Genomic DNA, 13,072 nt, shown 5'->3' on the forward strand with positions numbered 1-13,072 from the left:
AATGTAAAAAAGTCTGTACTATCGACTTTGATTAACTTCGACCGTCACTCCAGCATCCCCTTAAGTTAAAAGTTTAACCCTTGTATTATAAATTTTATCCCTTCATAAATGACAAAAAATAATTAGACATATTTTCCATATAATGTATTTCTTTTTACAATAAATTAATAAGGTAATGATAAATAATAATATAAAGTTACAATGAAATAGATTCGCGTAATTGATGATGATACAATCAAAGACGAGACGACTGATCAATTTACGACTATCGTCACGTGAAAATGCGGGTTCCGTAGAATAAAGGTTAAAGATTAATTGTAATACACACAAGATGGGGTGATATCTTCACTAAGTCCAAGACACTGTCAGCGTAGCGGACGTTATCTTCGTCACGGAGGATCGTCCTCACGAAATGTTCCGGCGAGAGGGCTCGGACTTGCACACGACGGTCGATATCTTTCTGAGGGAGGCGCTGATCGGAACAGTGATCACGCTTAACACCATCGATGACAGAACTCTTCGGATTCCAATAACATCGATCGTTACGTACGGAAAGCTGTTACAAAATTGCATCAAGTCTCTTTCATTTCTCTCTCGATTGCATTATATTGCATTATCTTTTATTTTAATTTGTCCTAAATTTCCAAAGGTTTTGAGTAATTCTGTATGAAAGATTACCCAAAATCGTCCCAGATATCATTAATACTTATTAATATTACTCAATTTCGCGATTAATTCTATTTTTTTTTAATTTACAGAATTAAAGTTAACAACTTTTTATGAATGTTATCTAAATTTTCGCTTACCTTTTACATATTACATCTTATTTTAGACCAGATTACACCAAATGTGTGCTGGGTGAGGGAATGCCATTTCCTGCAAATCCGAAGCAAAAGGGTGATCTAATACTGAGGTTCAACATCGAGTTTCCAGTTTATTTGTCGTTGTCCAATAAGAATTATATTAAGAAAGCCTTTGAGGTATCTCGTACGGATGTTGAGAATGCCGAGTACGTTCATCGCCTCATATTGGCCAACAAAATGCTCAGAAATGTCAACGACGACGTTCTATTTTGACGTGGCGTGAACGATGAAGTGAATCGATTGAAATTCATATGTGAAATGTGATTTTGCAGATATTGCACGTTATTTCATATGCCTATTTGACGTGATATTCGTATGTTTTTCGACATCAACCTCTACAAGAAAGTATTAAGAATGAAAACTACTCGAAAATTGTGTCTTCTATAACTAATTATTTCATTGTAATAAGTATAATTATGTAATAATTGAATTATTATTTTGAGACTTACATACACAACCTGCATTTGCTATGAGAATATTTGAATGCAAACATAGATGGTGTCTACAAAATAAAACACGATTTGAAAATGCAGCAAGCTATTTTAATTGTACGTGCACATTTAATTTATATTATATTAAATCAATTGGCTCGATATTGTTTTTATTCTAAAAATATTGATGCCTATTAATTATTAAACATTAGAGGGATTTTGTTAATGAAATATCATTTATAGACAATTACATAGATAATTTGCGGAAATCTTCCCTTCTGACATCATAGACCAAAATAATAACTGATACTATAGTATCATTGAACCTTAAAAGCCTATTCTTTTTTGAAGAGTTCTATACTAGTTCTGAATTAATGCAAAACGAACTATATCTGTTATCACTCTAACTTATTGCACCAGTGCATACTAGTTCAGAACTGGAGTGAGAAAGATTTGGAGTGGAGAAAGAATAGACCTTTAAATACGCAACACGAATACATCGATATAGATATATCAGCGGGTCTGTCGTGATTTCGAAGATTTCGAACAATTTCGAAGAGACCGCTTACTTTATTGGCAATTGGTGCAATGTAACGGGATGTCTAGCTCCATCTTGCGGGATCTACTGATGATTCAACAAAAGCCGTTGGTCGGTAGTCCATGAATTCTCATGAGACATACAATTCTCTTTGGGAAAATCGATCTGTACGTATGGAGGAAAAAATGTTATATGACGGATATTAGGGAAAATCCTGATAAAAACTGTATGAATAATGAGCTTGATTTGAAAGGCTCTTGGCAGGAGGTCATTTCATGAAGTTGCGGCCAAAAAGTGGCCTCGATCGTGCTATCCGCCCCAGCGACGCTGAGCTATTATCTCGGGCAATCATATGACTCCTCCGCACGTGACTTTATTTACAGTAAGAGGAGTAAGAGACTTAACCCGCGCGAACATGTATGGTGCAGTTCCGCGTGACATGATAGATGCAGGTTTGCTCCGCGAGACGATGCGATAATTAATATAGACGGCGGGCCGTGGCTTTATGATGCCGTTGCTCGATAAGCTACTACCTGCGAGGAAGAGCAGTCCGCGCGAGAGTGCCGAGAGCCTAGTGTCCAGTGCACGAACAACTAGGAATGATAGGTGAGCAAGCGAGATTGCGCTGTTCCATTTCGGACTTCGGAGCGCGTTTTCGCTCCGTATCGTTCGTGTGGTGGATCCCTCCTCCGAAGTGGCTCGCCCAGCATCCGTTCATTGTTACCGCTATGCGTATGCAACTATCATATCGATCTTTTGTCAATCGCATAAATCGCATTACTATTCTGTATTAGCGCCAGAGATAAAGGCAGAATTTCACGCTTTGGGAAGAAAGCGGAACGAAATACATTTCTCTTTGTATCGCCAGGATGATGAAAGAAAAATTGTAATGGCGTTGAATTATCAGGGGCCTTATCGAAAACTTGGAATTTTATAATAAAGATTGACGCTTAGGCTGTTTCCCTAACCTACTTCATTGCGATTACTTGGCTCCGTTCTCACCGCCGCGTCTGCGGCTGTTTTACCAACACAACGTCGAGAAGCGATCGCGCGTCGACGAAGCGTTTCAAAGCTTCTCCATTTCAGGGGAAGATATTATAAAAGCTTCATCAAATTTTTTTTTTCATTTTCATGCAAGTTGAATCAATTTTTATGCTGTATGTACAACATACATTGACTTACTCCAGCTTACATTACATTATTTGATCATTATTTTTTTTATTTCAATTTAACATAAGCAAAATCTATACAAATTATTATTTAAATGAATAATTTTACTCAAGATTTAATAAAATAGTAATAAAATAAATAATATAAAAATTATAATCCCGATGAAAATGTTTTAATTCAAACTTGCACTAGAATTTAAAAACATTTTACTTTCTGCATTCACCATATTGAAAGTTCGCCATATTTTAGACCTTTTTATTTTTAAATGTTTTTTATTTTTGTATTTAGCGGTCCTAAAAATTTTGTAACAAATTTATTAAATATTAAAAAATATTTTATTCTTTTTGCGTTCAATATTTTTAATTCATTGCTTTAATCCAAAATTTTTATATTTAATAATTACAAAACTTTTAGACGTAAATGAATTAGATGTTTTTTATTTTTAAAAAGTCAGATGTGAAAGAGTCTATACACTAATTATTACTTCATTTTTATTTTATTTATTTTAAACATCTTGCATGCTAAAAGAGCTTTCAAACGATGCATTCTATTAAGTTACAGGAATTCCGTGTTGCAAGTTGGAACGAATCAAGTGCGAATTTTGCTATTTCGAGAATGCGAATGGCGCGGTAGAAAACTTCTGTTTGATTCGATGACAGTCCAGAAACACCGAAGTAAAAACGAAACTATGTGCACTGCAATGAACAACAATGCAGAGGGAAAATGCGAGATGCCCTTTAACATAAGGACTACTCACGATTTCGAGGTAATCATCAAGTTTTACATATTAATAAATCAAGCCATCAAATTAAACCATTAAATCGAATTATTATATCTATTAAATGGATTATAAACATAAACATAATTAAATATAATATCTAACATCATATAATAATAATAATAACAATAACAATAACAATAATAATAATAATAATAGTAATATCCTAAATTTTACAATTTTTTGTTGTCACAATATGTATGCTTCTACAGACATCGTATTTATTATAAATGTATTAAATCAAAATGTCAATGTTAGGGATACACCGGATATCCGGAAAATATCCAGTATCCGGTACTTTGTACTATCTGGATATCATTAATATCTGGCAATATACATATATAACTGGCTGAAATTTTATATACTGAAAATTGGCGTCATTGATGCAGAATTCTATTTTTTTCTGCTAATCTTACACACTATGATTTTGCACAATTATGGTGGTTTATGTCGATAATCGAAATATATTATTACCGGAAAATGCTATTGTCCACGAAAAATGTTATTGTCCATGTGTGAAAAATTTATTAATATTAATAAATTTTAATATTGACGTCAGTGTTGCAAACAATCCTTTCACGGCCGATTAATTATTATCGCTATTTTTCGCTTGCTTTCTCTTTTTCTTTTAGAATTATGGGGAATTTGTATTTGATGTATGGAAAATATCCAGCCGGATAATTGCCTTACCGGATATCCGACTGAATATCGGATATTTAGTGTTACACATTATTTTCTTTGACCGAATATCCAATATCTGGTATCTGATAATTTTACGATCCGGTGCATCTCTATAGTCAATATGCCTAATAATAGTATTAGAGATTTTCAACAAGAAAGCAGCAGTGATAGTTCTTTCGAAGAACTGGTTTGTTTCTAGCTCTAATAAATATTTTTTGCGCTTCTTTATTCGACGTCATATTGCACTGTAACCACTGTAACTGGCTCACCTCGACTCGAGAGCTGCAGTAGTCGCAGTGGCAATATGGACATATGGCTACCATTTATGTCATTGATGGAATAGAACTAGATGCGTGCTGCAGCACGCTAATAACGGAACAATTCTTTAGTACTGCCAGTGTTGGTAGTGTATATCGGAACACAGTCTTAGTCGACACTCGCATCCGTCCACAAATATTACATATACGTATTACGTTAACGAAATGTAGTCTAAAATTTTCAGCGAGATAAAACTGTCGAAGATGACGTGAGTCTCCTAAGCGAAATGGTGTTTGGCACCGTGGCAATGACGTACAGAGGATCATTGTTTAAGGTATAAGTCTAAAATAATTACTCTTAAAATTTTATTTTCGGAAATATTTATGCACAGATGTATTTTAATATCATTGATATATTTGATTTGAAGGTTCACTCGATGAATTCTCCTCCGTGCATCATGTGCACAAAAATCTTTCCGGCGACAGAACATGGCATGTGCAAGACAAGGTAAACTATTTCTTCAATGATCTTTTCTACTATTGATTAATTTTACTAATCGTTTTATTATACTACAGTGAAAAAGTCTTGGATGAAGGATTAGGACGGTCCACGCACATGGATTCTACTTCCAGCAATACTAGTATACGATCATTTCGTAAGTATACCGACGATATTGTTATTTTCGTATAGCAAAAATTAACTCTTCTTATTAATAACTTTTTCAACAGATTCTCGATTATATATCGATTATATGGTGTATAAATACACCATATAAGGAAAATTAATTTTTTATAAAGAAAAGCTCGGATTTATATTCTAAATTTTCTTTTTTACAATAATGTATTTAATTTTAGATGTGACAATTAAAATAACACTAAGGAATCATTTTGCAACATCATGAATAGTTTCATTTTCGACGTATTTTTGTATGCTGAATATAAATTTATTGGCAAAAGTTAGCTATCACGTCAAAGTTTGAAAAAAATGGGCGTGAAAGAGGCTAAAAATGTGATCCCTTTTGATCCCTTTTGAAAATCGCCATTTTTCTCAAAATTTTGACATGCTAATTTCTGCCAACTATCTTTTGCCAATGTGTTTAGCAGACAAAAATACAGTGGAAATAACTATTCACACTTGTGTAGCAAAAAAGGTTGAATTTTGTTCTACAGTGTAATGAATCAAATATGACAAATATCTCTTGAAAGAGTTCTCAAAGCGTCAGAATAAATCCTGATTAGGTTTCCATTGCAGAGTCGCGGCCGAGCTCTGGCAATTTGTCAAGTAACGATTCGCACGTGGGTCCGCGAAAGAGTTCGACGTGCTCGAGTATTGGCAGCGGCTGGGACATAGACATAGCTCCGCCGACGGGCAGTAAGTTCATGCCAACGATTAGAATGATTGATTGTCGGAAGTGCATCGTAGCTCACGCGATGCTGATCCAGGTTCGCAATCGTTGGAGAGTAACGGATCGTCCGGACTCAGCAGCCTCACCAGTTTGCGCAGAAGATGGTTAAGAGCGGTCTCGACTTCTCTCGGTCGAGCGGACTCCGATGATGCTTTTGGGATGCAGCATTGGAACGAGAACGGAAGCGACGGGCGTGATGGACATGCGAAACGACACAAAACCAGGCTGGGTTTGACAATGTTAGTGCGATTGGCTCAGGGCCATGAAAGGTATAAAATTATCTGTGTTTTTTGTATTGAAATTTAAAAAAAAAACGTTTATTTGAATATAGGCATAATGATTTTAAATATAAACTTCGCTGATTATAAAGAGGCAAAACATACTATGCGAAAGCGAAAAAGAAAAATTAAAAAATCGAGTAATGTTTAAAAATTTTGTAATTAAGTAATATTTTATCAGAAATTTATCGCACGTATATTCGCGTCTAGACTTATGTTTGGCTTCAAGTTAAAATTACAATTGTTTATTAAAACAAGTCAACCAAATTGATTTTATTTATTTATTTCGTAAAATAAGACTTTTTGTCTTTTTAATGCAGAATATTATATATATATATATATATATATGTATATATATATATATATGTACGCACCTTCAAAAAATTGATAATTTTATGAAGGTGAAATTATTTATAATTTGTAGCCAGATAAAAATGCGGCTTTTAGAACACATGGCTTTCTTAGAAGGGATGCTGGATCGGTTACGATATTTTTGCATTGAGACCAGCAACATTAACGGTTTCAACTCTAAGAGGATGCAATTGACTGATAGAATGTGCAAGGCGACGTCTCGATTTGTCATTTCGCTGTTGCATGTACTACTTGATGTCGACGCTAACACACGCACACCTCTGTTGTGGCACGACATTCTACTTAATTCCGTGATAATGAATGAGAAGACAAATACTTTGTATCGTAGTTTGCAACAAATGTGTCAATTGTTCGACGAACTTGATACAAAATCGACAAATTTGTGAGTGTAGAAGTGTAGATCACGAATTGAGTGAACATCCCGAAATTTATTTCAGTGTTTTTTCTTTCAGCTTTCTAAGCACCGTGGTAACTGCCGTATTAACGTATCATCTCGGTTGGGTGTACACTGTGTTATCCCCTCATGATCGGCACATGGTGAGTTTATAAAAAAGTTGCAGAACTGAGAAGAATCTTGGAATCAATACAGAAATTGTATGTATTGGATTAAAGTGTCTTTATATAATTAGTAGAATAAAATTCAACAAAATCTTTTAAAAATTTTACAGATACATATCTGTAATCTATTGTATATTGTCTTGTAGAAGAAATACTTTGTCATGAAAGTTATTCTGACTTATGTTTTATGAAGTTGTAAAACCTTCTAAAGAGCCAGATCTTGCAATTTCGCTCTTAAAAATATTATAACAAATAAAATAATTTGCTCCTTACTTACGGCGCAAATTTAATCAAAACTATATTTCGTCTTGCAGAAACAATATTTTTTTGGTTCTTAAAACATTATAATAAATATAAAATTATCAACACCTTAACACTGCACTATAATGCAAATTAAGTGAGATATCAAAAGGGATTTTTATTTTACCCATTTTCCAAGAAAAATGCTCCTTCAGGTGACTTTCCTGATTACGACTATCACAATTATACCGCAATTTTCTCAATATTTTTAAAATAATTGGGGAAAAAAGAAATTCGTTTCTAACAGAGGTCTTCAATATGTCAATATATAGTTGCTAATATTATTTACTTTATACGAGAATTCATTGAGATCATCGTGATAATTTATCCCTATTTTCAGATCGAGAAATTAGGCAGCTGGTACTCTTGCAATCCATTGTGGGCACAACTTGGCGACTTATACGGCGCACTAGGCAACCCTGTGAAAGTAGCGCATACCGTAATTGCAGGCGATCCTCGAAAAAGTGATTTGATTAATTCTGTTTTATCGTTCCTATCTTATTTTATTCGCAGTGGGACGATACGAAAATACCAAGAATACCGCTGCACGTCGCAACAAGATGTGCAGATAGCAACGAATATGCTGGAACAGGCTCGTAATAAACGACCGTATCTGTTTAGTAACAAAAGATCGACGTGCGCGTTCAACGATCGAAACGCCTTGATTCGCAGGTGCGAGTCGCATGTTTTACCATCGCGTAAGTCGACACAATCGTCCGAAATCGGAACCGACGATATTAACGCACAATGCACTCCACGGTATCCTGCGGAACGACTGAGGCTCTCGCGATCAGTCAGTCCCCTGAAGCGTAGCGGCACCATGAAATCCGGCCTTGACACGCTCATGATGAAATCGACCGAGGCTCTGCTAGACCTTAAGTTTCTAACGAAGGAATTTTTATTACGCGAAAATCAGAAAAGCGAGAAATACGAGCCGGTGCAGGAGGATCGATCTAAGGACAGCGAGAAAAATTTCAAAGTGTCGAACGAAGTAAAAATAATTGTTAGCGAGATTGGATCGCAGGAGGATGTCACGTCAAAGGGATATCAGCCGCAAGATTTCCTGCAGTTTCCTTTGCGAGGTTTCGAGAAGAAGTTGGGTTTGCACAATACTGAAGAGAGTCTCGCGACTGGAAAGACTGAGCTGCATCAACAGCTGAATAATGTGGATCCACTGAAAATGTTCTATAGCAGACCCGAATTATCGCTTGATACGAACGGTGGATTTATTGACGAATTTAAGGAATCGCAGGTCTTCTTCACCCTCGGTGGGGAAGACAAACCCGCGAAGTTACCGTTAAGACCGCGTCTTAATAACAATTGTCAGTGTTCTTACACCTTTACGAGACTACCTAGTACATCTGCACAACTTCCGGAGGGCGTATTGAGAAAGATCATCCAGCGAAACTTTCCCGAATCGTCGAAGAGCATGCAGCCTCCTCCGGAAGCAACGTCTAGTATGGGTGCAAGGTCCATAGGCTTTTGTTTGAAGTGCAATGGTCAAGGATACGCTGCCTCGCAAGATTACGACAGCAGCAAACAAGTGTTGGAAACGCCGACGAATGCGACGGAGGTATTACGAACGTGTGGAAGCTCCGAAGGTGGCAGAACCATGAGACTGTCGCGATCCAACAGCCTTGAAGCTTTGATGGAAGCCAACAGCGTCGTGGAGTTGCCAATGCCACAGTCAGTGTATTGTCGAAATACAGTATAACATCCATTAAAATTGATCTCATTGAAGTTTTTATTAATTTTTTTGCAATAAAGTTATGGAATTAAAAATTTACTTAGAACTCTAGATCTTTGAATTTCAGATCAGTTAGTCTGAATTAACTAACAGAATTAAGATACAAAACAGGAGTCTTCTATCTTAACGCTATCACTTCATTAGGAAATCACTTTATATCAAAATAATTTCGTTATTTTGTTATTTTTATTTTTATTTTTATTTTCTCACTTAGATTTAATAATGACTATTTTTTGTTACAGATCAAGGAAAATTTCACAGGTTAAAACTGGATTAATTAGAGAAATGGGATTTACGAAAACTCTCATGCGAAATAAGACTATAAATGACGAGACTAATATTCTAAGTACAGGTTATACGTGGGGTTTGGTGCTACAAGGTATAACTAAGAAAAAGAAGAGAAAAAGGAAGAAGTTATCAGAAGATGAGAAGGATAACTCCGAAATTGAATCAGAAGAGAAGTGGTGGTCGTGTATGCGGGAAGAAGTTATGGCCAGCGCTCAATTTCCAACGATCGATCAACCGGTTGCAGAAACACTCTGCGTACTAGCCGACTTGGACACGTGGCACGTCGGAATCTTATCAAATAATGCGCCTTGGCAAAGTCCTCCACTACCGGTCGGAATGTCACGTCTGGTATCGAATATGTTGGAATCCTTTGCCTATGTATGGCGAAAATATCACTCTCCTATTCATGTGAGTTTTTTGTTAATCTTAATTCAATTTGAATCTCCTTCTTTCTCTCTCTTTTTCCTAAACAAATTTGATTCTTTGTAAATTATTTTTTATAAATAAGTAAATCTGTCAAACTCTCTCTCTAATGTTTTAGTGCATAGCGATTTTGGAGGCTAAACTGAGAGAATTATGGTTAAGAAGCGAAGCCTTGGCGGAAATGATGATGTCTATGGAAGAGTCTGATGCCAATGTGAGCAGCTTGACGAACGCTCTAGATCTCGATGCAGCGGACATACCACTTTTACTTGCGGTCGCAACCACTCATTCTCCGGAAATAACGCAACGATTTGGTCTTACACTAACTTGAACCCGTTCAGTTGTTTATATCAGTTTTCTCCTCTTGTTATTTTTATAGGTACCTTTTGAGTAGTGTATCAATATGTGTTATACCGAAGTAAAAAAAGCTAATAATTCTTCGCTCTCCGAATAGAATAACACATAATTAAGTACACAATACCTAAATCGTGCGCGCGTAAATCATATTAGGCTAGATTAGATGTTAAGGCTTATTCTCGCGTTTAATCATTCGTTTCAGCGTTTTTTATTGAATCACATAGTTCTTATACAACTAAATCACAATGGCTGATATCTTATTAATAAAGTACGTACTGTCTATTTGGTTTTTTACATGATTCAGGGCAAGGTAGCAATTGTATAATTTAATTAATAAATTCTAAATGTGTTTTTTACATATATTGCTATATATTTTTAAATAATTCCTAAAATTGAAAAAATTTTAATTTTTAAGAAATTTTTTAACCAATTATTTATTATTAAATAATGCGCAATCCGTGACCCGCAAGCTCATAACCGAAAGTATAAAATTATATTTTCTATTTTATGTAAATTATCAAATTAATAATGTTATACGTAACAACTTAACAATATCATTTAAGATACATTTTAAAAGATCTTGACTTTATATTTGAAAATGTAACTTATAATATTCAGGGAATGGAAATACAGTAACGCTGTTACTTTTACCATTACTTTTTATAATAACAATTTGATAATGATGTTGCAATTTTTTATAACTGTAACGATAACCAACAAAACGCTAAAGTTGAGAAAATCACAAGTCACTTTGAAAAGTAAGTTGTCATCTTAATGCGCGTTATTTATTGAAAAATATGTTTTCTATTTTAGTTATGTTGTTTCTTTTCATGTGTAAGAGTGTCCGAACATAGGTCTACGATATAACATGTCTGGTCATTTCTTGTTTATTTCCTTTTAATCAATTTTCCTTTCAGCCTCTATGCATTATTCTCTGTTAACTTTACTTCCATCCATCCTTTCTACGAGTTCGATGGATTATTTATCATGTCCGCTCCTTTCTTATACATCTCCGATATACATGTATTTGATAGATTCTGTATATTTCATAGATCCTTTCTCTTTGTTCATACCGCGAACTTCGCTCCCCTTTTTCTTGTTCTTCCTTTTATCAATCAAATCCTCGAGTTTATCCCCCTTTCCTTCGAAAAAAAAAGACATGAGGATGCTCATTCAGAGTTTTCAGAGGCTGGTTTAGAGATAATTTTATCCCCTTTTTTTCTAACTTTTGTAATTCTCATAGTGAGCGACCGGCCACCTCTGGAGTCATAGCGTCCTTTCGGGACGTTGACCGCATATTTCGAAGTTACCTAAGTGCGCTCGACTTACTCCATCCTCTTCCACGCGGATGCATGCGAGACAAAGGATCTCTCTAACATCCTTCCATTATTCCATCCTTCTCATTCCTTTCTTCTCTAAACCAATCCAATATATGACCAGAGTTTGGACGTAACATATAAACATCTTAATAAACTATAAAGAAAAACTGCCGCTACCAGATTTAATATTGAAATATCTCGGAAATGGTTTATCATCTACGCTCTACGTCCGAATAATTATATAGGGGAACACATTTTGTAATCCTACCAAATTTTACTGAAATCGATGAAGACTACTACTAAGCCTCTCGTAAAAATTAATAAATTTTTTTATAATTAAGCTTTTTCAAGGTTAGTAACTTAGTTTTGTTGATTAATGAGGCACTTGGCTAATACATTCATTTCATATCCATTTTTTATTAGTTACAATACTTTTTAAATCATTATTTTTAAACCGTTTATTATATATATATATATATATATATAGAGGAAAGTACCATGAATTTATTGCTCTTGGATTGAAGACTATTTAGTAGAACATTCATTATATTAGATCATACCTGTAGTCATTGTAAAAAAAGATTTTAGAATTTGGATAGCTTCAAGTTTCATTAAAATGAACCTTTAAATCTTGTTTATTATTTAATAAATAAATATTTGGCAATAAATTCTTCATGAAGTGATAGAGTAAGGTCATATTAATAGAAAAATACGGGATATATTGAATTGTTTAATTACAGAAGTTATATTTGATGATTATAAAACCATAAGGCATGGAAATCGTAATATGAGATACCCAGGGTATTTCTAATATGAAATAATCCATGCTCCTATGTCACAGTGAAAATCGTTGCTAAAGAGTAAATGTTATTATACTATAATAAAAAGGACAACCAGAATGAACGTCGAGTGTCTATTTCTGCGATGCTTGATTCCAACTACCTGAAGACAAGTTCTGGGTATAATCTATCGCATGCTCATTTTTCACGCACCCTGGCTGTGTTTGATTGCATTTTAGAAACATAAATATAGTTTTTTAATTGCAATACTGATATATTTTGCGTTTTACTATTGATTTCTCGGGGCATCTCATATTAGGAGCACAATTTTTTAACTTTGTGATTTGCTCACTTTTTACATTGCTTTAATTTAAAAAAAAATGGAATTTGAATTAAATTTTATATAACGTTATCTTAAAGCTTATTAAATTCCCTTCAAAATAAAAAACCTATTATTTTTTTAAGTTCTGCCCATAGACTTCTAGCATTTATCCAAAATAAATTCGGTATCTCATAATAGGGGCCTT

The 13,072-nt window shown here is 34.6% G+C and overlaps 2 protein-coding genes across 3 annotated transcripts in view; both read left to right on the top strand.

The window, feature by feature from the left end:
• LOC108761610 (dnaJ homolog subfamily B member 13) overlaps positions 1-1,415 on the top strand; it is a 4,376-nt gene extending 2,961 nt beyond the window's left edge. Inside the window, exons 5-6 of the mRNA XM_018508220.1 lie at positions 375-546; positions 833-1,415. Of these exons, the coding sequence (XP_018363722.1) occupies positions 375-546; positions 833-1,076 (416 nt within the window). The 3' untranslated portion in view covers positions 1,077-1,415. The remainder of the gene's footprint in view (positions 1-374; positions 547-832) is intronic.
• Positions 1,416-2,233: 818 nt separating this feature from the next.
• Positions 2,234-10,756, top strand: LOC108761612 (folliculin-interacting protein 1). Of its 2 annotated transcripts, none has more exons than XM_018508223.1 (12): positions 2,234-2,438; positions 3,558-3,768; positions 4,964-5,053; positions 5,147-5,226; positions 5,295-5,374; positions 5,971-6,090; positions 6,162-6,393; positions 6,827-7,156; positions 7,227-7,311; positions 7,973-9,318; positions 9,622-10,075; positions 10,209-10,756. In XM_018508223.1, the coding sequence occupies exons 1-12, from the start codon at positions 2,338-2,340 to the stop codon at positions 10,419-10,421; spliced, it is 3,342 nt and encodes a 1,113-aa protein (XP_018363725.1). In that variant the 5' UTR covers positions 2,234-2,337; the 3' UTR covers positions 10,422-10,756. The 2 variants fall into 2 exon arrangements, with proteins under 2 accessions (XP_018363725.1, XP_018363726.1); XM_018508224.1 differs by having other exon boundaries at positions 3,564-3,768.
• The last annotated feature ends 2,316 nt before the right edge of the window (positions 10,757-13,072 follow it).

This window comes from Trachymyrmex cornetzi, unplaced genomic scaffold (genome assembly GCF_001594075.2).
Source record: "Trachymyrmex cornetzi isolate Tcor2-1 unplaced genomic scaffold, Tcor1.1 scaffold257, whole genome shotgun sequence".
Lineage (NCBI taxonomy): Eukaryota > Metazoa > Arthropoda > Insecta > Hymenoptera > Formicidae > Trachymyrmex > Trachymyrmex cornetzi.